General features: G+C 50.3%; 1 protein-coding gene across 1 annotated transcript; it reads right to left on the reverse strand.

Annotated features, from left to right (window-relative positions):
* On the reverse strand, positions 1-25,756 carry tulp3 (TUB like protein 3). The gene is made up of 13 exons (XM_056578478.1): positions 25,653-25,756; positions 17,609-17,650; positions 15,217-15,268; positions 9,006-9,171; positions 8,052-8,115; positions 7,807-7,931; positions 6,027-6,184; positions 5,417-5,608; positions 4,836-4,948; positions 4,240-4,357; positions 3,870-3,968; positions 2,922-3,093; positions 1-2,562 (listed from the first exon to the last, which is right to left on the reverse strand). The coding sequence occupies exons 1-13, from the start codon at positions 25,670-25,672 to the stop codon at positions 2,429-2,431; spliced, it is 1,455 nt and encodes a 484-aa protein (XP_056434453.1). The 5' UTR covers positions 25,673-25,756; the 3' UTR covers positions 1-2,428.
* Between the last annotated feature and the right edge of the window lie 338 nt (positions 25,757-26,094).

The raw sequence follows: 26,094 nt of genomic DNA on the forward strand, positions 1-26,094 counted from the left end.
GTTGGTCTCATTGATTTACGTTGAGGCTAGAAGGATCTCCCTATCAAAAAATGTAATAAAATCCTGCATGCGATGACTGCATGATTGACCAATGTATCTACCTGTAGCTTTGTAAGAGACAAACAATATAAATGTTCTCAACAGGTGAAAGGTCATGAAGGGGTCATAACGACTCACCTTGGTGATGTTCTTCTTCCAAAGCACCATTGTTGGAAACACCTTTGACCCAAGCCAGGAAACTTATTTGACCGATTCCAAAGTGAGATTCCAGTAATAACAAAGATTTGTTATCGGCAACGATTCTATTGTTTACCAGCTCAAATTTGAACTATTTTTTTAAGGTAACGTGATCGTTATAAATGAGTCGCACAGCTTGTGCCGTCCAAGGCGACCCCAACTATTGGAAGGAAAGGGGGTCACTTCTCCCTCATGAGTGTTTCGACCCTTGACTCTGAATCCTTCATTTTGTGAGACAAAATGAACCAAATGATGGATTCAGTGGGATGGGGGCTCCCCCTTTTAAAAGACCACTCGTCCTCCAGCCACGACTGTAGTTCGGATACAAAAGGACTCAGAGACCTCACATAGACCCAATCATTGTCCTGTGCAGGTCCAACAGTGTCCTTCTGTTGCTGTTGCTTTCGTGGCTCAACGTGGTCCTTTGTGTCTTCTGGTGTCGAACGGTCAGCCTGCGTTGGTCTGAACGGCCACAAGCTCAGACCAGCTGGGATTAACCGTGAAGGTGACATAAATATGTGTACGTTTCATAAATATCTTGGTGTGAATATGATGAGAGCAACGACCGTATCCAGGGCAGGTTTACGTCGCCATCGTGAGCCTCAGCTTAGATAACGGAGCGATAAGATTGTTAAAGACAGACAGTATGTTCCTGTTTGCGATGATAGTGTGAATAAGAAGCAGGCATTCAGTGACATATACGTATTTATTAAGATGCAACCAAGGTTTTTTAAAAATGACTTTCGATACTTCAGAATTGTTATGCCTTATTAATGCCATATTTATTTAAATAGTTTGTACAAATTGTAGCTTTTAAAAAAACAAAAAACAAAAAAAACAGAACTGTCAGGCACAAGTGTTAACAGTAATTCATAATCGTGATTCATTCAGGAGTTTGAACCAGGTCAGGGATAAAGATCCACATGTTGGGTGTAAATGTAAATGCACCGAAAAAATGCATTAATAATTACCCCATCCCAAACAGGTCGGGCATTACGATTCCTCCTCATTTTAGATTGTGGCTTTCAGATGCCATCTCGCGACTGACCTAAACCTAGACCAGCCCCTCCCCCGACTAGTTCAATGTGCAACTCGCTCTGTAGTCTCATTACGATTTCAATTTTGTATAACAAAGGCAAATCACGATATCACGTCATACAAAACAAAAAAGAGGCAAAACACTGGTTCACTAAGACACGGAAAACAATATATTTATATATATATATATATATATATATATATAAATATATATATATATATATAAATAAGCCTATATACTTTTTTTTAAACCTCATAATGTGGAGTGAAGTCGGATTCATACTCTTAACGTGCCCGTCACGTACATTTCGTCACCGGTCAGTGTCTGCGAGGGACTGCACGGACCCCCACCGCACGGGGGGTCCTTGGACGCGCAGTGGGCTGCTGACGAGCCAGTGGCCTCGCACACACACAAACACACTAGTGGTGGATTTAATGATTCGTTCGTTCGTTCAGTCGAGCTTCCGGTGAATCGAATGGTGAACGAGACGACCGAGAGACGAATCGGTTCGATTCGGTCGTCCTAAAGACTCGTTCATTCGAAACCGGTTCGCAAACAAACGAGCCAACACTAGCACACACACGCTCAGACTCTCATTAGGCGAGTTTCAGATCAAGCATGCGTTGCGTTGCCTCGCATAACATAATGCATTCTGGGATCAAAACGTCAGAAATGCTGGCGATAACTTCCCTATGCGACATGTCACATGATTTTAAACACTCGCGGGAGCTCCGTCTGTCTGCATTTCTGTGCATATGGTCTCAAATAAATGTGGACATAAGACATTCCCCTCAACATATCAAAACGTTGCCCTGGTTGGTTGGAATCACCACGTGGAATTTCCCACGTGAGAAATTACACATCTCCTTTGAAAGAGGCGTGCCCTCTCCCAAACTATGCTTGTTCAAACTACGAGAAGTGCACCTGTGTCCGACTTGACGTGGGGGGAACTTGATGTGTTTCTGACTAGTTCCGGCGGATGTTCTCAAGTCTCGTGCATGCATTGCGCGCAAATGCAGACGATCTGAAACACCCCTAATGTCTTACACACACCCACACACACACGTTATGAAACAAGCGTTCCTGCGTTAGACTGTTAGACGGTGTTTAATCTAAAGCGGGCACTGGGGGCTGTGGTGGTGGTTGTGGTGGTCACTCGCAGGCCAGCTTGCTGTCGAAGCTCGACAGGCCGATGGCGAAGGCCTGCAGGGCACACATGGGGTAGTTGAAGTCCAGCGTGAAGATGTCCTCCGCCACCCGGCCAAACTGCATCACGATGTAGTCGGCTGCAGCGGCCACCGGGGGGAGACAGAGAGACACGGCGTGTTTATACACACGGCAGAAACCTGACCATAGAGTATCGCCATTACCGTGGAGGCTAGCTTGTGTTGTTAGGGGTGCTATCTTAACACACTTTTTCAGAGGAAACGGCTCTTTCCACGCATGTGTGTGTGTGTGGGTTTGTGTGTGTGTGTGTGTGTGTGTTTCAGATAATATGTACGTTTACAAGAAATATATTTCTGTCTGCAGTATTATATTATGTATCAAGATTTTGGTATAATGGTTATTTTCTTTGCTATGAAAGCATAGAGCACACGTGCTTGTAAGTATGGCCAGCAGGTGTAGGCAGGAAGTGGGATCTCACGGTCGTTGTCGTGGACGATCTGGAAGTTCTTGACGGAGGCCTGGGTGACGCGGCCGTGGAAGTTGAGCACGTAGGACTGCGTGTCGTCGTTCCAGACGGGCGCCTTGTTGTGCAGCTCGATCAGGTTCTCCAGACATCGGTTCTGCCACTTGCTCAGCAGGCTCTCCTGTTCCTGTAGGGACCCCAGCGCTCTTTAGCATGTTCACGCTGGGCGGAAAATGACTGTTCTGGAAATCATACGAACCACGACGCGTTTATCACGTCAACGCTAAGTAAAAAGTACTGCTTTGGAATTGGAACATAGCGATGTGATCCTTTGACACGTATGCCTGTTTGATGAGAGTCCACACACACGGTCCAACACACACTCAAACACACACGGTCCAACACACGGACAGACACACGGTCCAACACACGGACAGACACACACTCAAACACACACGGTCAAACACACACTCAAACAAACGGTCCAACACATGGTCAAACACACACTGTCACACACACTCTCAAACACACACGGGCCAACACACGGACAGACACACTGTCACACACACACGGTCAAACACACAGTCCTACACACAGTCTAACACACACTCAAACACACGGTCCAACACACGGTCATACACACACTCAAACAGACGGTCACACACACAGTCAAACACACACTGTCACACACACACTCAAACACACACGGGCCAACACAAGGACAGACACACTGTCACACACACACACGGTCAAACACACACTCAAACATACGGTCCAACACACGGTCAAACACACACGGTCAAACACACACTCAAACCCACGGTCCACAAACACTCAAACACAAACGGTCAAACACACAGTCCAACAAACAGTCCAACAAACACCCAAACCCACGGCCCCCCCACACCCAAACCCACGGACCCCCTACAGTCCTTCCCTGCACCGAGTGACCCCAATCCTTACGCTGCTTGGGCGCACGGGCACGCGCTCGAAGTTCATGTTCATGCCGGGGATGATCACCGTCATCTTCCTCGGACCCTTGAAGCCCAGGACGTTGGTCTCCTGCAGGGCGGGACACACACACACACACACACACACACACACACACACACACACACACACACACACACACACACACACACACACACACACACGAAGCACTCTCATCAGCACCTCAGTTGAGGAGAGGAACCAAGATTTAAATTTTAAACAAAATCTAAAAGCTAATCTTTTGGGTGGAGCGGTCTGACTGATGGAGCGACGCTGGGTCTGCGTTGCCCCAGCGCCCTGCGGTGCGCTCTGATGAAGTTGGATTGAAGGGAGGCCCACTCACGTAGCAGACGGCGGCCAGCTCCTGCCGCGTGTTGCTCTCCTCCAGCAGGGCCCCGGGGGCCTTGCCCGGGTTGGTGCCGCTGTCGTACACGGTGAACTTGGTGCCCATCATGTTGGACCTGAGGCCCGGGGGGGGAAAGGACACCGTGGTCAGAGCCACCCTTCAGCAGCACAACGGGTCATTCCAGTGACTGGAGTTTGGGGGGGGGGGGGAGATCGCTAGCTTTGGCGTTAAAGGGGGGGTCTCATTTGGCCGGATCCGTCTGGACGGTCGTCCCAAACGCACAAGACGTATGCGTCTTCAGGAAAAAATCGTTCCGTGTGGATGGGGCCTAAAACTTACCTGACCTTTATTTTGTCCTTTTGTTTCGCACTACCTTGGATACCCAATTTGCCCCGACTACCTTGGAAAGAGGGACCCCTCTTCTGTGGTCCCTCTCAAAGTGTCCGCCCTTTGGGTTCAGGGTTAGGGGTTGACCTGGGACATCCCTTCGGACTAACTGTGATTCAATTCACACCGTTTTTGGTGTGAACCCACAGTTAGGGGAAGGGTGGAGGAGGGTGGAGGTGGGTGGAGGAGGGTGGGGGTCCCGTTACCGTAGTTTCCCCATGAAGCTCTCCCCCTCTCGCGACAGGTCGGTGGCGTCTACGGAGATCAGGTAGTTGGACGTCTTGCTCTTCTTCCTCTTCCTGCCCGCCAACAGGAACACCTGAGGGCAGAAACATCAGCGCTGGGTCAGCACTCATCTTCTCTCTGTCTCTGTCTCTCTCTCTCTGTCTCTCCCCCTCTCTCTCTCTCTCTCTCTCTCTCTCTCTGTCTCTCCCCCTCCCTCCCTCTCTCCTCCTCCCTCTCAACCCCTCCCTCCCCCTCTCTCTAGACTCTCTCTCTCTCCCTCTCTCTGTCCCTCCCTCCCCCTCTCTCTGTCTCTCCCTCTCTCTGTCTCTCTCCCTCCCTCCCCTCTCTCCCCCTCCCACCCGTCGCCCGTCCTCCCCCTCCCTCCCTCTCTCTCTCTCTCTCCCTCCCTCCCCCCCCCCCCTCTCTCCCTCTCTCTCTGTCTCTCACCCGTCGCCCGTCCTCCCTCTCCAGGTGCATGAAGTAGGTGGGGTAGAGGCCTCGGTCCATGCCCTTCTCTCCCTCCCTCCCTCCCCCCCCCCCCCCCCCTCTCTCCCTCTCTCACCCGTCGCCCGTCCTCCCTCTCCAGGTGCATGAAGTAGGTGGGGTAGAGGCCTCGGTCCATGCCCTTCTTGTCCCGCGTGATGCGGCACTTGACGATGACGCCGCGCGGCGCCGGCCGCACCACAAACTCCTCCAGGTCGTCCACCTCCAGCGGGGGGCCGTCGGCCGTGGGCGAGCCCGACGACAGAGGCTCCTAGGTGGGGGACAGGAGACACGGACCCGGGGTGAGAACCGCTGACCGACAGAACCGGGCCACTTGGACGCCTCGTCATGGATCCATGGCTTTTGATTCTCTTGACACAAGCTTATTATTTAGAATGATAGAATTTAGTGTTTAGTGGAATATTATGCTTATTTAAAAAAAAGTGTAAAAAAGTATACACTCATTATTTTAAATGAAACGTGTTTTTAAATAATATGCTTATTTTTTTCCATAAAATATATTCAAAATAATATCGCTTATTATTCATAAAATATAGATAAATAAATTATAAGCTAATTATTTTAAATCAAATGTATTTTAAAATAATACGCTTATAATTTTCAATCAAAAATATTTTTAAAGAATCCGCTTGTTATAACCGAATGGAGAGCCGCTGCTCGGTACATACGGAGCTGGACTTGGCGCTGGAGGCGGAGGCGGGCCGGGTGGAGGCGGTGGCGTCGGCGTTGGGGGTCAGGGAGCGCGTGCGCTCGGCCTCCGGCTCCACGTTGTTGTCCTCGTCTTCGTCGCTGGGCTCCTCGTCGTACTTCATGCTGCCCGACAGACCTGGGGGGGGGGGGGGGGTCAAGGTTCTGCTCAATCTACAAGGTTTAACAACTGCGTTCTCCTCCGCGACTGTAGTTTGTATACAGCGCACAGGCTTGATGCGCTCCACTTTTTTTTGTGGAGAACCAGCGCCACTCAGTGGTCTTGAATATGTACTACAGCGTTTCTCTGAGTCTGCTTTAACTGAGAAATTCCTGAAACGCATCAAAGGAAAACGGAGAGGAAAAGATTGTTTTCGCTCGTGTTGACGGGGCCTTAGTCTCTCTTCGAGAGTACAACTAACAGACGAGGTCCAGACAAAATGGACGCTGGACTCTTCCGTGCGGGCGCCACTCGTGGTACACCTATCGTGAATCATCCCTGATCAGTATCGATCAATCGTCGATCCATAACCAGGCTGTTCAGAGGCGTTCCACCCTGGAGAGGAAGAGCCAAACAACAAACACTGAAACGGGAGCTAAAGTAGCCCAGCAGGAGCCCAGTGTGAGATAAAATGGGGAAACGTTAGCCTATGTTATCCTCTCGTAAAGGTACAGAGCCCCTGAGCCAAACCACTGACCTCTCCTCTCCTGTCCCAGACCCCCCCCCAGCCCCCCTTATTAAGAATCTTATTACAAAGGAGGTATGGTCCACCTGTCCCCCTGGTCTATAAATAGCCCGGCTTTGTGATTGATGACGCGGCCGTTAAACACGGCCAACGCCCCGGTTCCTCCGTACCCAAAAATACCTGCCGTAACCCCGGCGACGGGCGGGCGCGCGGGCCAACGGGGACAGCCCTGCATTATTAAAAGAGGCGGTCGCCGGGGGCGACGGAAGGACGAGTGACACCGGGCCACGGCGGCCCGCCGCTCGTCTCCTCTTCCGTTGCCGGGGGCGACGGCGTAAGGCAAAAAGCGATTGGCGTGCGTGAGGGTGGACTGGGCGCGGATCTGAGAGACGTCCGCGATGGGTAGAGGGAGAGAGAGGCTCGGTCCCCCTTGTACGCTCTAAATGGCTTGGAGCCATTTAGCTGAACTGTTGCATACAAATGATATGGTCCTTGTTCATAGAATCACTCGTCAATCGAAAAGGCGTTTGTATGGATTCTCCTTGGACCTGGAGATAATCTCTGATGCTTTGAATTCGTCCCCCCCCCCCCCCCCCCCAAGCTACTTCCTCTTCTCCAGGGTCATGTGACCTGTGACACCTCCAGGGGGGGTTGGTCGTCAAGCCTGCCCAGAGTGGGACACACGGTTGCCGGGGCCAACAGCAACGACACACAGAGGGGCGGGGGCGGTCTTTTGTGTGTATTGTTGCGTGCGTGTGTGTGTCTACATTGTCAGTGTAAAAGGGAGTGAAGGGATCTGCCTTTCACGCTGGGCTGAGATGAAACTCAGGTGTGTGTGTGTGTGTGTCTGTGTGTAAGTGCGTGCGTGTGCAGATGAAGTCGGTAGTAGTATAAGTAAATAGTATTCATGAATAAATAACACAAACAAAAGAAAAATGTTGAGATCCAGCCCTGGAACACGTCAAAAGGCTCTTGGCCCGTGCAGAAGCCTGATCGCTAAGACGCTAACGCGGCTCAGACGCTGTCGCGGCTACCCCCCCCCCCCACCGGAGCCCCAGGGGGTTCGGGCCCTCACCTCTCCTCTGCAGCAGCTCATGGAGGTCCGTCTTGGGCTCCAGCAGCGACACCGTGTCCCCGTCCCTCTCAGGCCCCTCCCCCGGCGGGGGCCGCGACTGTCCGGGGGTGGAGGAGGCGGCGGTGGTGGTGGGGGGGGCGGCGGCGGCGGGGGGGTAGCGGGTATGGTGCGGGTGGTGCTGCTGCTGCTGCCGGGACGCGGGCGGCGGGGACCGGGCGGTGGTCCGCGCAGGGCCCACTGACAGCACCTGGATCTTGGAGCCCAGGTCAGGGGTCTCGGGGCCCAGGAAGGCAGCGGGTCCGTCGATGCCTTGAGCGTCGGAGGGGGGGGGGGAGGGGGGTGGCGTTATTGATACTGGCTATACTGGTGGCACCATGAGGTGTCGTTCGCCTCTTTCCGCACCGCTGCAGAAGTGGTTTTGGGCTGGGATTCGTTCTGGCTCTGTTGGAGGTGGCTCACTGTTCCCTCGTGTCCTACTATACCCAGATAGCGAACACTACACAGTACACTTCTGACGAGGCACCAGAAATCGATCGGTGTGTCTATCAGCCACATTAACCGTCTCAAAACGTGCGAAGACGTCTCCCTGTTCAGGACCCTCTGATCAGCTGCGACCCTCGCTTTGCAGTGCATCGTGGGTATTAAGTGGTGGACTGTATGTGGAACCTGAATCGCCTGCTCAGATTCCAAACAACACTACCAGATACAGACTCATGTATAATGATAATAATTGTAAAAAATAACTATTTTTTTCACCCTGAGCAAGTTTCAATTCTGAAAGCTAGACAATAGATAATCAAGAAAATGGAAAAGTGGTTGAAAATGTACATCTGACAACAAGGGGAAAGGAGAGTCCGCGAAAAAGAAAGCGCATCCAGAAACACCAAAGTGTCGTCAGTCTCAGGAGGAATATATTGGAATGGGATGCCCCTCTACATGCTCTCACCCCCCTGGCCTTGTGCTTCCTTTGTGGGGAGGAATCAGCCGACAGTTGCAGGAAGCACAGGCCCATGTTCCTCACTAAATTGAGGGTAAATGCACCACTTTCCATGGTCATGGTAACACTGCCAAACAGAACGCGCACACAACTATCTATGTTTTTATTATTTTATTTCTCGCCCAAAAATGTGGTTTGTGCCGGTGAAGGTGGTCCACTCGGTCGAAAACAGAGCACCGAGTGGACCGCTCCCCAGCCTCACCTTCCAGGATGGCGTCGGCGGTGACGGCCAGGCGGAGGTCCACCAGCGGGGCCTGCTCCTCCCCACGCCGCGGCCGGCTGGAGCGCCGCGGCTGGGCCTCCTGGTTGGGCTGCACCATCAGGGGCTCCTGCCGCTTCCTCCGCTGCTTCTGCTCCAGCAGCGCCCTCTGGTGGGCGGGAGGGAGGGCGCAGGGTTACGGGAGGGTTCAGGTTAACTGGAGTCAGCGGGAGCTAGCTGGAGTTAGAGGGAGCTAGCGGGGGCTAGCTCCCGCTAGCTCCAGCAGCGCCCTCTGGTGGGAGGGAGGGCGCAGGGTGAAGGGAGGGTTCAGGTTAACGGGAGCTAGCGGGAGCTAGCTGGAGTTAGCGGGAGCTAGCTCCCGCTAACTCCAGATAGCTCCAGCAGCGCCCTCTGGTGGGAGGGAGGGAGGGAGGGAGGGCGCAGGGTTAAGGGAGGGTTCAGGTTAACGGGAGGTAGGTGGAGTGAGCTGGAGCTAACTCCAGCTAGCACCAGCAGCGCCCTCTGGTGGGAGGGAGGGCGCAGGGTTAAGGGAGGGTTCAGGTTAACGGGAGGTAGCGGGAGCTAGCGGGAGCTAACATGAGTGGACGGGCCACGGCGCTGGTTAACCGTGTCAAGGAACGCCTGCCTGTCAGTCCGAGGTCTTGATTGACATGCAGTGACAACTGCAACTACTGTATCGTCAGCATTTTGTTGACGACAAGAATAGAAGCAAAGGCAGTTATCCGACCTATCAGGGGGGCAGGATAGTCGTGGTGTAGGGCTGGGCGATATGACGATATATATCGTGTGATGATATAAAAATGTCTATCGTTTCATATTATCCTCTATCGTTTATATCGTCTTGTCGCAAATCACACTCTTTACGGTAATATTTTACGTCATTTGGACGACGCTTTACATTCTTCCACACGTCATTCAATTTAGCTGCTGCGGTTTATACTCCGGTGCGCCTCATAGTGCGGAAAATACGGTATTTATTCATTGAATTTACAGAAAATGTGCTATATCGTGATATATATCGTTATCGGGATATGAATGACCTATATCGGGATATGATATTTTGGTCATATCGTCCAGCCCTATCGTGGTGGATATCAGGGTGTTTGAATCCCAGGCAAAAGGGTTCTGCATTCAAACCCCCATATCCGCATTACACCTACCCTCTCTGCAATACTGCTGGTACGGTCGTTTAATCAATCAAGTCAAGTCAATCAATTTCCTATCGTGTGTGTGCGTGTGTGCATGTGCGCGTGTATGTGTGTGGTTGTGTGCGTGTGTGCATGTGCGCGTGTATGTGTGTGGTTGTGTGCGCGTGTGTGTGTGCGCGCGCTCATTTATGCTCGTAGCGTGAACACACCATTAATGAACGCACCTCTCTCCGACCCCCAGCAAACGGCACAGAGAGGAAAACAGCAACGAAAGCCTCACAGCAATCAGCGTCTGACGACGACAAAGGTCGACCTCGTTGAGACCTCGTCCACCGCCGCGCCCGGCCCCCATCTCCACCCCCCACCCCCTCCGGAGAGAGAGTGAGAGTGAGGCATGAGGCGGGGGGGGGGGGGGGTGTTTCCACGGAAACAACACCCTGCTGTGATGACGTCAGAGAAGAGAGTGTCCCTGCCGTGGGTCTTTTTCTGCCATTATTGCCGTGCGGGCGTTTTGCGTCCATCACACACCGGCGCTCGCCGCTGCCCACAGCTGTTGTTATGGTGAATGAGAAGCGGGGAAATTGGCGCCATTTCAAGCTACAGGGGGTACTTCTGGTCTGAGGTAAGCAGCCTTTGATTAAGACCCCCCCTGGTGTCTTTCTCTCCGGCCCAAAGTATCCTCTGATTGGTCTGTCTCTTTGACCGAAGCTTTGACCCCCCCCCCCCCCCCCCCCCTCCCTCCCGGATTGCGTAAGTGCATTTGTTGTCACGCTGGCTGGTCACAGAACAAGATGGCCTGGCCAAGCCAACTCATGTCAGTTTCAGAACTCCTCACGGTCATTGGGCTCACACACGCACACATACACCTGTGTGTTTGTACACACAACTAGGGATGCAGGATATTGGAAAACAAAATTGTTGCGAATTTTGTCCTTCTGCGATACGTATTGCGATGACGAAGAAATTATTTAAAAGAAAAATCAGATTTATTTTGATCGTTGCATAATGATTGGGGTGATTCTTTAGCATTATAAACTTGTTATACAGAAATTAATGGTGTAAATTTAAATGGGAAAATTAATAAGTTGTGTTGCCCATTGTTGTGGGAACAATTGCAAGGCACTCTAGACAGAGTACCTGTTTTGAGTCAACGTCGTCTTTTCTGTAACCCAAATAATTCTATACAACTGAAGTTTTTTCTTCTCTTTGGAATTAAATCTTATTTTTGCTGGCTCTATTTGAAGTTTGTTCTACTACTAGCAGGGGCTGTCTATGACTGCTTTGGTTGTCTGATCATAAACTGTTCAACATGATCAGTGATTGGAGGTTCGCTGACCATGCAGAGCCTGCAAGTCACTCCCTAGCAACAAACTGTGCATCCAAGAACCCTTGAATCTGAGTTAATTATGTTTCTAACAAAGTATTTTAAAAGAAAGAATACGCGATACGAATAGCAATACATGGTATTGCGAAAACTATATATCGTGCAGCCCTAATCACAACCATTTTCTTTTCCCCATCGCCACAAAATGCAATAAACAGTCACGTTTCTCAAAAACAGGGATGATTTCACACCAACTGAGCTTCTGAAAAACGATAGTCAACACATATGTGTCAAAGAAATGCTTCAGGAGTAGTCGAAAAGACTACATTTATTGGTTTTATACCTGCATGTGATAAAGTGTTGGGTAACAAGTCGATTAAGAAACTGACGTCATTGTGCTGAAGGTTGGCAAACTCGACATAGCTAAAAGTGAGTTTATGAATATTCTGTATGATCTCAAACACTAAACTGTTTAATATGATTCATATCATGGTGCCGTTTGGAATGAGGTCTTGCTTGTGAACTAGTTGGACAATGCCACGGAGCCACGAGTTTGTTGAGGGTGTTTTGCGTGAGACTATTGTAACATGCTTTGTATAAACATACCATTCAAAAGTATTTACGTTTTACTGCCATACTGTTTATAATGTGAAATACAAACATCAATAACAGAATTGAACTGCACTGTTTAGAAGCAGGGGGTCCGGCAGCGAGACCACCCCAGTATGTTGTGTCTCTGCGCCCTGATTGCGTACCAACGGCTCTATTTTAGGAAGCGGTCCCATTGTCACACCCTGGCTTTATTTGTGTAAGCACCAGGGATGTGGCACTTCCAGGCCGGGAGGGAGTCGGTGGGCTCTCCCTCTCCTTCCTGCCACAAAGAACATATTCCCAAGAAAAAGGCGACGCTCACTTAAAGGAACACGCCTTCAAAACCTGTGGGGTGGCACAATGGCACCAAGGGAGGCAGAGAGAGCCTGCGATGAGGTGAGAGCAGCGAGCCGCCCCAGAGGATGAGAGGAGAGGTGGGGGGGGGGGGGGGACTGTAAACCGCCCGGACGACCACAGGACAGGACAGGACAGGACAGGACAGGACAGGACAAGTCGCTGGTCCTGTGGGACTAACGTAAAGTGGGTTCAGGCACACTTCAGCCTCTCCTGTGCCAAACAAGAACAGGTGCAGCCAGACAGACAGATGGATGATCAGACAGAGAGACAGACAGGACACACGGATGATACAGACAAACAGACAGACGGATGAGATAAACAGACAGACAGACCGATGATCTGACAGACGAGACAGACAGACAGACAGACAGTTGGATGACAGACAGACAGACAGATGACCAGGCGGACGGAGGACACAGACGGACAGACAAGACGGAGAGAGGATGCAGACAGACCGAAAGATGATACAGAGGGACAGACGGATGACACAGACGGATGACACAGACAGATGACACAGACAGACACACGGATGATACAGACGGACAGACAGGCGGAATGAGACTCAAGACAGACCCACATCCACCGCTGTTTGCACGCTACTGGAAACAATTCAGCAGCATTCAAAGAAAGCCGGCTCACCGCTGGAAATAGAACCGATGAGGCGTGAGAGCGCGCCATCCATCCATCCATCCATCCATCCATCCATCCATCCATCCATCCATCCATCCATCCATTCATCCATTCATCCATTCATCCATCCATCCATCCATCCATCCATCCATCCATTCATCCATTCATCCATTCATCCATTCATCCATTCATAAAGAAAGGGGCACAAAGAAAAAGCGAGCGGTCCGTCCGCAGACGGGCTCGGAGCGCGGCGGCACTACCAACCCTTTCCATCGAGGTGCGGAGATCCCGGCGGTAAACAGGAAGTGAGGGGGAACAAAGTTACGGGATGGCGAGGAGCGGCGAGGTCTGCGTCCAGACGAGCTTCGAGTCGGCACCGTAACCCTGGCGGAGACCGCCGCTCTCACATGCACACACACACACTCTCTCTCTCACACAGAAACACACACACTTGGAGTCGGATGAATGAAGCTCCAAACAAAAAAAGTGCCTCATAGGAAGAAGAGGAGACTTTAGTTATCGGTTTAGTTCCACGAACGCACGAGCAAGAGAGCGCGCCCTTCTCCCTCTCTCTCTCTCTCTCTCTCTCCAGACGCTGTGTGTGTGTGGATGTGTGTGCGCACGCTGGGGCTTGCATGCAGTGGGTCCTTTGCAAACGGAATCAGTGGTCATTAGGGAGGGGGGGGGGGGGGGGGAGGAGAGAGAGAGAGAGAGAGAGAGAGAGAGAGAGAGAGAGAGAGAGAGAGAGAGAGAGAGAGAGAGAGAGAGAGAGAGAGAGAGAGAGGGGAGGGGGGGGGCGACAAGAGAGAGAGAGAGAGAGAGAGAGAGAGAGAGGAGAGAGAGAGAGAGAGAGAGAGAGAGAGAGAGAGAGAGAGCCCTAGCAGCAAGAATAATTTCGGATATATTCCTCTCATGCATCTTGTAGACGGCTAAACCCTTGCAGACGGCTGCATCAGGTTTAAAGACCATGTCAAGTCTCCCTTCGACATCCGAAGGCTGTTTTCATAATTATTTCAATTATTCATAGCTTTTCTATTTCTGATTGCTGACAGGGCCCAAGTCTGGAGCTAATCCCTGACACGCGTGTGTGACACACATGATGGATGTGTGTGTGTGTGTGTTGTGTGTGTGTGTGTGTGTGCGTGTGTGTGTGCGTGTGCGTATGCATACACACACACTCATAGTGTGAGTAACGGAGAGACTAAGAAACCATGTGTGAAACCACCAGTTGTTGCAGCTCTTACTTATCTCAATCTGCATCTTCCCACAGTGGGGCTACACTTCAGCCTGCGCCGACATCACAAACCAAATCCTCCCTTTGAAGCCGTGTCATGTACCTAGCAGAGCCTCTCTCGTTCACTGTGGGGGGGGGGAGCTGCGTGACAATCAGTTCACATCCTTCCTCACCTCCTCACTTGTTGTGCCGGCACTTATCATGCTAGTCTTTTTTCAAATTATTTCAGTCGGATCCGAAAAGAAAATATCAATGAGGCCGTAGAGGGCAAAGTGACGTCGTAAATGGTGACCCTCCCACGTGCCGGGAAGCCGGTAATGAGGTGACCTCCTGTCCGTCTCACCTCTAGATGGGCCAACGGGGGCCCTTCCAAAGAAGCATGTAATGAACAGCAGGGGGCATCCTCAGAAGTACTCTGCGCTCCTTAGCTACACGTCTGCTGCGCGCTCATGTAAGACCCTGTTTGTAGCAACGATACCGTGGGCTTGTCTAATCATTAGACTAGCCTCGCTCGTCTTTCGGTGCTCATTAGCTCATGAGTCAGTGATCTGTCTCCAGCGACCCATAACATACTAATCAAGTGCCCCCACACAAGCTCCAGAAACAGAACCAGAGCTGGAGAGACACGGGTCTGGTGGGTCTTTCTATCGCGTGGCCGTGTGCTGTGCGTCACTTGCTACCGTAGTATCAGTCCGTGGACAAATCGGTGCCAAAGAGCATTACAAGGCTGGATTCTAGATTTTAATATAGACTGTCTACCAGCCTTCCTATAGTCATTCGTGAGTGCATCGAGAGCTAAAATTCGGTTGAAGTCCATGTCTGACATAAATGTTAGCCACATTGGATGAAAAAAGATACGAAAATAGTCAACAGAAGGAATATCCTACTATCTCCAAACTGAGCTCCTACCTGTTTCTCCAACTTCTGCTGCCTGAGACTGGTGGTGTCATCATCAAGGCAACTGTAGAGACGGAGAAAACAAACAGAAACATTTGATCTAGATTCATGACATTGTGTGATTCCCCCACCCCACCATCATACATTTGATCTAACGTCATCATATTGTGTGATGAGTGTAATTCCCCCATCACACCACTAGGTGTCCCCAGTGAGACGCCCGCAGGGACAACTAAGTCCCCCTCGTAACCGTAAGTCCCCCTTGTAACCGCATAGAGGTGTGTTCCAACATAGATGAAGATCGGACGTGAGCAGGGATTAGTCACAGCTTTCATGCTCCGTTCTTCGGGGTTTCGATAAAACCGTCAATGTCAAACCCGCTTTCCTGTGACCTGTGAATAATCCGGTTGCCTCAGCTGTCACTCATTGGTGCACGTTGGAACTTTCCGGAGCAGGACAAAGAAGTAGGCTGATGAGGGAGGAGGGAGAGGAGTGACTCTGTGTTCATGAACCCCTACTGGTGTGTGCCATGGGTGACTCAGAAAGAAGAGAGAGACGGAGAAAGACAGGAAGTTAGGGCGAGGGAGCATATGAGGGGGAGAGAGGGGGAGGAGGAGAGAGAGAGGGCTTAAGAGATACATAGAGGTGAGGAGAGGGGGAGGAGAAGCGAGCGAGGGAGAGGAGGGAGGAAGAGTCAGAGGAGAGAGGGGGAATGGATGGATGGAGAGAGTTGGAGGAGGAAGAATGGATGAATGGAGAGAGTTGGAGGAGGAAGAGAAGGAGAGGAGAGGGAGAATGGATGGATGAAGAGAGTGGAGGAGGAAGAGAAGGAGGAGAGGGAGAATGGATGGATTGGATGAAGAGAGTTGGATGAGGAAGAATAGATGAATGGAGAGAGTTGGAGGAGGAAGAAAAAGGAGAAGAGAGGAAAAATGGATGGATGGAGAAAGTTGGAGGAGGAAGAGAAGTAGGAGGGAGGAAGAATGGATGGATGGAGAGAGTTGGAGGAGGAAGAGAAGGAGGGAAGAGGAAGAATGGGGAGATGAAGAGTTGGAGGAGGAAGAGAAGGAGGGAAGAGGAAGAATGGGGAGATGGAGAGAGCTGGAGGGAGGACGAGAAGGAGGAGAGAGGAAGAATGGATGGATGGAGAGAGTTTGGAGGAGGACGAGAAGGAGGAGAGGGAGGGAGAGTCAGAGGAGGGCTGAGATCGCTCGTTTCATCGAGCACTGTTGGCTCCGTCCAGGGGACTGTGTGAAGGTGCTCCTGTTTCTCCACGTTGCTAAGCACCGCAGAGGGAGGGGGAGGCTATTGATGTGCTGTGAAAGAGCCACCACTGTATGCTTTTTAACGCACGCACACACACACACACACACACACACACACCACACACACACACACACACACACACACACACACACACACACACACACACACACACACACACACACACACACACACACACTTGATCGACTTTGCTTCCTTCCAATCCATCCTCACCTGGTCCACTCATACAGAGTGTGGTTGCCGCGGGGAGAAGTGTGTTTGTCGCTTTGATGCTTGTACCACATTACCTCTGGTAACCGCGTCAGACTAGAACCCATGGCCTACGGTAGTAGCGCCTGCATCCTTCTCTTGAGTTGGACCAGGGACGACAACCCGCATCCACCAGCCACAGTGACCGGTGGGCGCGCCAGAAAATAACCCATGTGCTACGCTAAGCTAGGCCAAGCTAGTAAGCTATGCTGCTAGGCTACACTGTGCTACACTGCGGTGTACGAGGACAGCTCAGGATATTGGCCACAGAGTATTAGCTGTGGGTTGTGGTGGTGGTTGTTGTGGTTGTGGTGGAGGAGGTGGTGGAGGGGTGGTGGAGGGGTTGGTGGAGGGGGTGAGGCCTGGGTGTTAAGGGGGTGGAGGACGTTTCTGGTTATTAGTGGCAGTATTAGACGGCTCCTCTGGGAGGTCATTACAGCCAACCGCACAACAGGTGGCCGAGACAGATGCTCTAACGCGCACGCACACACGGTATGTGTACGTGCGCGTGCATGTAGGGCTGAAGGGAAAAGGGTGGTGTTGGTCAGCGGAAGAAACAAAACCTGCAACCAGAGCCCCCGATTTGAAACACAATTCATTCATTCATTCATTCATTCATTCATTCATTCATTCATTCATTCATTCATCACTCAGTCATACCTCAGACCAAAACACACACACGACCACACACTAACCTATGTGTACTTCTACGCTACAGCCAAGACGGAGCTAGATTTCCAACAACCTTAACCCCAGTGCATCACTGCCTCCTCAGCGACCCTGTGACTGTTACGACCGTGTGGGCGGCAGGGTTCATGTGCAGGGTGTGGGCCGGGGCGGTGCGCTGTCTGGTGGTGGTGGTGGTGCCTACCTGGCGGTGGCGTTAGAGGAGAAGCTGGCGGAGGAGGAGGGCCTGGGTGGAGGGACAGAGGCAGGGAGGCCGGCCAGCATCACAGGACATGGGGACGAGAAGAGAGTCATGTTAGGAGCTGCTTGCAGGGAACCAAACAAGGATTAGTTAAGCTGCCATGTTGTCGGATACACTGTGAGCTGAACCCTGACAGCAGAGCCAGCAGAGAGTGGAGGAGGACGCTCATAAGTGTGTTCTGTTCACAGCGAAACGCCCGAGAGCACTTCAAATGTGCGCTAGCAGAAGCTAACCCACGGTCCGGGTCAGTGACTAACAACGCATGTTGTTGATGACTAACCCTGGCGCTTCATAACTCTGCGGACTCGATTGTGCTCGCCTTTACGCCCCCACGTATGTTGTAGAGAGGAGAGGACATTCTGGTCAGCAGAAGTCTCCCACCACCAGTTGGGTGGAGCAAGGTGATGGACACCAAACATTGGGGACAATGATGGCGACGGTGTGCCTTTTCAATGACATTTTGGAAAGGCAACGGTAGCTGTACAGCGACAGGTGAACTGAACCGTGGTGGTGGTACCATCACCCTGAATGGCGCTCTACTCGGGGGGATGTGAGAATGACCCCTAGCAGCCCACCTGTCCTGTTCTCAGACACACACACACACACACACACACACGACACTAATCACACTATCCATCACAGCTGCGACTGATCAATGTTTATCAGGCCGTCACAGAGCTTGGATGACAGAGGAAGGACAGCGGACGCCGTTGTCTGTCATGCCGGCGTTGTAGCCATGGAGACGCCTGCCCCCCCCCCCCCCCCCCCCCCTGAAACCTCCCCTCCCTCCCTCCACCAGGTATTGATTACCAAGCCAACGAACAACCTGTTGCTGAACGGCCAGCGTAATGAGAGGCGGCCGGGGCGATTTAACGACTGACATCCCGACAGGCACCAGCCGGGGAAAGGCCAGGATCTAAGGGAGCACTGTGGAGCCAGTTCCATCACTTAGGAAGAAAGGGGCAGGATTAAGGGAACCCTTATTTGTGGTCAGTTCAATGGGGGGGATTGCGTAATGGGGTGGGGGGGGTCGGGTTCACTCCGTGATCTCCTCATCCCAGGCGTCACTGAGCAGGACGCCCTATCTGCTCCTTGATGACGCTCCTATCTGTTCCCCCCACCCCCCCCCCCCTTCTGGAAACAAGCATCTACGCTTGGGTCTCATGTTTAGGGTTCTACGGAAGCATATGAATGCGAACGGGATGTCGGGTGTAACAGGGATTAGTTGATCTTTGATTCAGGTTTTTTTCAACAGGTGGCAATTAGACAAGCCAGGGAGCTGCCCTGAGTCCCAGAAGACAGTCACCTGTGAAAATACAGAGTGTTTATTTCAGCTGAGTGTAGCTTAGCGACTGGCCAAGTTAGTTACACTACCAGGTGGGCAATGACAAACGAATGCTAATAGGTCATCTACGACACTATGAATGTATTACATTGTGGCTTCATTCATGTAATCACCAGTGTATCTATCTGCGTCTGTGCCAGACGTGAACGGGATGCACCGATATTAACGTCACCCGCTATTGACACACGCCAATGATAGGGGCCGAGGTATTGATGATTGCTTCTCGCCGTACTATATTGCATTGTTTGGCAAACTTTTACTTTAAATAAAAAATAGAAAAATGCCAAAAATGCCTTTCACAAACAAAGTTCTGTGTTTTCAGCTGCTTGGGACAAGAATGGGTTTTAAAAAAAATAGCTAAAAAACTACTTAACACCTTATACAGACGCCTGTCTACACAGTCACTCACTTCTGCAAAGACACGCACAAACGAGTACCATAAGGAAACGAGGCCCATTTCCCCAGAGATGGACAGCAGGTTGGGCAACAGAAAAAGGAAAGTGGATGAGGGTTGAGAACCCCTGGACACACATTCAGACCACGGGAGAAGGGCAGCAAGGGACGCACAAAGTAAATCAAGGTTATTAGGCGTTTCATTGGCAGTGCAAACACCTCCTCTGTTAGCAAAATGCCAAGCAGAGCCTGAGGCTCCGCTATCTAAACCTTTGGATGTCTGCAAATCCTCTGGGTAAATATTCACATCCTTGGTTACAGTGTTACAACGGCCACGCCGCCGCCAGCCACACACAAGACGGGGAGGGCACTAGCGCACAACTGCACCACCGTAACCTACGTACACTACACACTTAAACCACACACCACACACACACACACACACACACACTACACCACACACACACACACACCACCAGCACACACACACAGCCGGTACAAACTCTTGTTACAGCATGCAATCACATTCCGATACCATGAATAAGTCAGAGTGTGGCAGCAGAAAACGGGATCGCTGACAGTGGGTTGTGCCCTTGCCCGCCAGGAAGTCCAGCAGCACCGTGTGCGTGTGTCTTCTCTCAAACAGCACTTCGTCGAACCCCCGACAGGTCTGGCGACCGAAGCGTGACACGGGTCCCGAAGTCACTGCTTTTGTGTGTGCGCGCAGGTGTGTGCGTGCGTGTGTGTGTGTGTACGGAGCCACCTGTAGGAGAATCGGCTGTAGACGGGCTGAGGGGGCGCCGTGGGGCTCTTGGCGGCGCTGTCCATCATGGACGCCACTGACAGCTGAGCTCCAAAAAGCTGCTTCACACTCTTTAACAGCTCCGAGGTCTCAGAGGCTTAACTCCACAGCGGACACCCAGCGGTCCCTGAGCCTCACGTGAGCCCGTCACAGGGAGACACACAAACCGAGATACATCTGCTTCCCTCTCCTCCCACCCTCGACAGGTCACTGCGGGAGAGAAGTCTCTCGCTCACCTGTGCGAGAGAGCGGGCCTCACCTGAGGGAGAGCCCGTCCCCTCTGCTTCCTTGGCAGGCCCAGAGAGGGTGGGGGGGGGGGGGGTGGCCGGTGGTGGTTACCATGACTTGGGAGAATGCTCCCACCGGGTAGTAAGCAGGGCCTACCAGGATGGGCTCCTCATTCGGCCATGCTTCTGTTTACAGTTCGTGTGAGCGATAAAGAGAGATGAGACAGAGAGATAAATTGAGAGAGAGAGGCTAAATGCCATCTTTGCATCAAACTGAGTCTCAGTCTACCGCACGCCTATCTACCGCCTATCACCCACACTTCAGCAACGCTGCTAGAAAGACTCTCGGGCTGAAACACTGCCTAGATGGATAATAAGACAGAGCGAGAGAGAGAACGAGAGAAAGAGAGCTACAAATATAGCGCGATAGACAAGAGAGAGAGAGAGTAGAGAGAGAGAGAGGAGAGAGAGAGAGAGAGAGAGATAGATAGCGAGATTAGATTAGCGAGATAGACAGAGGAACATAAGGATGAGACTAAAAAGGCCAAATTGGTTGCGACCGAGCAAGTTTAGTGTTGAAAAAAAAAGCCGTCGTTCACAGAACTTATTACCCTTCAGAAAAAGTTCCTTGGTCACTTCCTTGTGGGGACCTCAGCTGTCCGCAAGTTCCTCTCTTATTCCTGGCAGAATCTAGGGGGGGGGGTGGTGCATTCTAGTCTTCTCAAGTCCAAGGGGCAGCGTCTAAATCTGCTGGGCGTCGCTGTGGAAGTGACGGAGGTGGTGGATGGTGGTGGTGGTACTGGGTAGAGGACCATTGACCAGTTGCTAGGAGACCAGCAGAGCCTCTTCAGTCTCTCTGGTGCCGATGCCAAAAGATTACATGTAAGAGAAAGGTGGTGATGGTGTGTGTGTGTGGTGTGTGTGTGTGTGTGTGTGTGTGTGTGTGTGTGTGTGTGTACATGCGTGCGTGCGTGCGTGCGTGCGTGTGCGCGTGTCTGATGGTTAGCAGGGGAATCAATCACCTGTGGGAGTAATTAGTCGGAACAAAACAAAAGATGGAAATACATTCAGGTGACATACATTCAGACGGACCCCCATCCCGGTCACACTCTCCGGCGTAAGCACACACGTGGAACGGGGGAGGGGTTCATATCTGAATCCCCAAGTTGCTGTAACGACAAATGGAAGTTATTGTGGGAAAGCCGATCAGTATATCGGGTAGGGTATAGATTATTAAGAAATCAAAAAAGAAATCGATGAAGAAGGGCAATGTGAGGGAGATGAGAGAGGTACGAGGGAAAGTTGAGAAATGCCACATCGATGATGTTTACACTCGTACCACAGTGCTTCACGGACAACTTACATGCACCACATTTTTGGGTTCTGTGTTTTTTCCATTTGGCCATGAGTGCAATTTTAACACAAAGCACCCCGGTCGGCTGAACCACATGTGATCTTTGGAATGCACCCTTCTCCCACCGCATGCATAACAAGGCCCACACATCCACGCCATTCTTCTGAGACCAGGAAGACGACCCGCTGTATACGTGTTTTAATCAAGGTGATTTAGAGAGAAAGGAGAGGCTTCTTTGCTGCTTCTATATATACACTGTGGCCCAGGGATACCAGGCCTCAGAGGGGAAACTATGGGAAACCTGTGTGTGTGTGTGTGTGTGTGTGTGTGTGTGTGTGTGTGTGTGTGTGTGTGTGTGTGTGTGTGTGTGTGTGTGTGTGTGTGTGTGTGTGTGTGTGTGTGTGTGTGTGTGTGTGTGTGCATGTTGGGGGTGTGCGTCTGTGTGTGCGGGGATCCCACATATTTTACAACGGTGTTTCATCGCCAAGCGTTCGAGGAGGTCGTCTGCGAGCCTTGTGCGGAAATTCCGACACTCCAAACGCAGCCGAAGATTCTCGCTATGCATAACTGCGTGCTAACAAGGAGCTAACCATTTCTGAGACTGTGTTGTGCAACGTAGATGTACCCCTGAGTACATGAAATGCCTCTCAAAATATCACTCTTATTCTCTTTGGAAAAAAGTGTCTGCTAAAGGACTTCATAATGTTGCACTTAAAAATAGTATTTTGCGGGCCTTTTTTAAGATTGTTGCAGCCTAAAATGCCTGATGTTGCGTGAGCTTCTCCAAAAAGTTGCATGAAAGTTGCGTTTTTTTAAATGTTTTTGTTGCTGCGATTACAGTGCGAGAGGAAATGAAAGTTGCGATAAAGTTGTGATTTTTTCTGATGTTAATATTAAGTTATAACTGCAATTTTCCACGACTAATTTGTTAAATATGAAGTTATTACTGAAAAAACATTAATTAAAAGAAAAAAAACACTGAGAAATGGTCCTATGAATAATAGATTCTTGATTCTTTCCGCGCTGACTTGGATGCAACAGCCTGTGTCATAGTGATCTGCCTCGTCGTCTGACGTCCTGCCTGCAGATCTGTAGTTATGGTTCGCGGTGGCAAAATGCTTATCAATGGAAGAGTGTCTGCTTTTAAGTGTACCTTTGTTGTGTACGGGGAATGGGTTAACCTAGCGATTGTTAGTGCTTGACACTTGGTTCTATGAACATCCTTACAGTACCGACAGCAATACATTGTTTCTCGTTCTTCTGACAAATGTACTTATTGTAAGTCGCTTTGGATAAAAGCGTCTTCTAACTGCCCTAAATGTTCATGTAAATGTAGTCCAACATTCACTTTGCCTGATGGCAACGGGTGTCCATGCCTTGTGTGGGCGGTACATAAACAACCATGCAATGATTCTGGGGAAAGCTGCTTTAGTGACACGCCACATTAGTATTTCCATATGACAGGCGCGCGGTGTTAACTGAGCAACACTGCAATTCATGAATAAACATGACAACCCCTCATCAACAGTAATAGTAGATGTATAATCATCAGTCAGGGACAATAATTAGCATTGTGTCTTGGATAACACCAGTCTTGCAAATGTCAATTTCTCAATCAGAGGAGGGGGGGTTGAATGTAGAGAGCCAGGCCGCTCCCTGATCCAATCCACCAATCATCTGATGGGAGGGATTACCATCGGTTATTGGATGATAAAGGTCACTGCTCATCACAGCCAGTCACCTCTCCAGGCAGACAGGAGTTAAGGACCCCAAGACTTGTTCAGAGTTCACCTAGATTTTGCATAGCCTCTCCCCTCTCGCACACACCCCTCTGACGCACTGATTGTATGTTGTACGTCCTTGCACTTCAAAAAACTACTTAGCATTGGGAAGCCCTATCCAAGCTGTCTTAATTGTATACAGGAAATAGTTCCATCCTTACTGCACCGACAGCGACATATTGTTGTTTCTTTCTTCAATTACAATTATAATATTACAATATTACTACATCAACTATTACTTATTGTAATTCGCTTTGGATAAAAGCGTCTGCTAAATGCCCTAAATGTAACTGTAAATGATAAGCGACCCTGTGGGGGTTCCTGTGAGTGACCCAACAGAAACATAAGGACCAGGACCGGGGTAGGGGGATAGTGAGGTGCAGGGCGCTTCCCAGGCCCAACCGGGTCAGTTCAGGTCGTGATGGCAGCACAGCACACCACCCAGCCAGCTGCTTCATGAGCCTTTTGTGTGTCTTCACCAGGGTAGATCCACATGTAGGTCAATTGTCCAGCGTCAGTGATGTGCCGTTACACAGATAAGGCTAGCATGTGAATTCCCAGAAGCCTAACTGCTATTGCTTTCTCTTTCTCCACACGTGCACGCTTGGGTGTATCGACTGAAAGATAGAGAGAAGGAAAATTCTATCTGATCATTTGACCGTGCCGTGTGTTCCAAGTGTATGTTGCAACAGGATGTGCATCGCAAACCACAATGAAAATAAGATAAAATGATCATAAGGGATGGTCGCCCCAAATAGGTTATCTCACTCCTATGACGCGGACACATGCATGCACAGTACACACACACACACCACCGACACACACACACACACAAAATGACATACACACACATACATAAACACTCACTCACTCACACACACACACACACACTCACACACACACCACTCACACACCATCGCATGTATGCAGATACAATGACACACACACACACACACACACACACACACACACCACACACACACACACACACACACACACACACACACACACACACACACACACACACACACACACACACACACACACACCATAAGTATGGTGCAAAGTAGAATCCCAATAACTGTGTGCATGTCAATTATGTTTGTGGCATAATGCATTGGCTTACACACCAAAAAGTATGTATGGCATGCATACAGCAATGTTTTGAGGAACACACATCACAGCATTGACTGAAGGCTTCCAGAAAGCACTAAAAGAGACAAGCATGAACATGCAGGAACGTCTTGCGTGATGCTGTATCCGGCTACAGTGTCGAATAACTCAGGGGCTACAGCAGACTGTATCTATGCCTACAGTTGTACATACAATTATAGTCATCAAGCCAGTCAAACACAGTGGAATGCAGTGTATGATGATTACAATGAGGTGTCATGACCTGCAATTAAAAGCCCAATTCCAGTAAGAAATTACATATGTGATGGGAGTGCTGGTTACCCTTTTACTGTCCCATCTTAAAGAGCACAAAATGTACATCACTTGAACAATCGTTCAATTGTAACAGCACAATTATTACGAAATACGATGCGTGTTCAATGTGTGTATCAAATGCATGTTCTTAAAAAACGCTTTACCTGTTTTGGTTGGACCTCATTTTCTCGCTTTTTCCAATAAGTATAAATATATATCTGTACAACTTCTTGAGTTGGAAAACAAACAAACAAACGCCACCGTATCGGACAACGTTAACGTTATTAGACGTTGCGCGAAGTACCGACGTGTCGTGCCATCTGACCGAGTGCGACGCGCCACAGAACGTTATCTCGTTATTACGTGTCGGGCTGCGCGCGGGGGGGCTGGGTCCCCGTATTCGCTGCTTTTCTCCGCTACTTCGTGACCAGTACGTCCAGTTATAAGACGCGGGCGACGCTATAGCCAGCTTATTACACTTAGGTTAGCCCGAAGCTAAGTTAGCTGCTTGTGCCTTTGTGCAACAGCGCCTTCAAAAAGTTGGGGGGTGGGGGGGAAGAGCAACTTTTGGGGTCTTTCTCGCTGTATTCCACGTCCGACAGTCGGTGTGCTGGGGGGTGACAACGTTATGTAAGCGTTGGGTCGGTTTAAACTCACCTTATGCTGTAGTAACTCATGTTTATCCACGGTTGCTATGGAATATCCCCCAGACAGGCGGCCTCCTGGTACTTTTCTCTAGCGGACGCGCTCAGAAAATCTGTTTTCCAACTCCTTAGTTACCAAACGCAGCCGCAAGGGACATTCCTATTGGACGTCGGTATATCTAAGCGTGTTCGTGATTGGCCGACAGTTTTGGTCAGTGGCTTGCGTTGTTCGCCAGAGATGGATATCTGTTATAGATACTGTTTATTTTATATTGATCTATTTGGCAGAAGGGATGTAACTTTAAACTTCACAGGGTCATATATATACAAAAACTTCTAATCTTTTATCAGAAACAAGCATGGTCAGCCACTGGACTTTAGGTGGTCTTTGGGTTAACCCCTAACCCAAATACTTTTAATAGTTAATCACATTACCATAATAAAAAAATCAAAAT

This window comes from Gadus chalcogrammus, chromosome 19 (assembly GCF_026213295.1).
Source record: "Gadus chalcogrammus isolate NIFS_2021 chromosome 19, NIFS_Gcha_1.0, whole genome shotgun sequence".
Lineage (NCBI taxonomy): Eukaryota > Metazoa > Chordata > Actinopteri > Gadiformes > Gadidae > Gadus > Gadus chalcogrammus.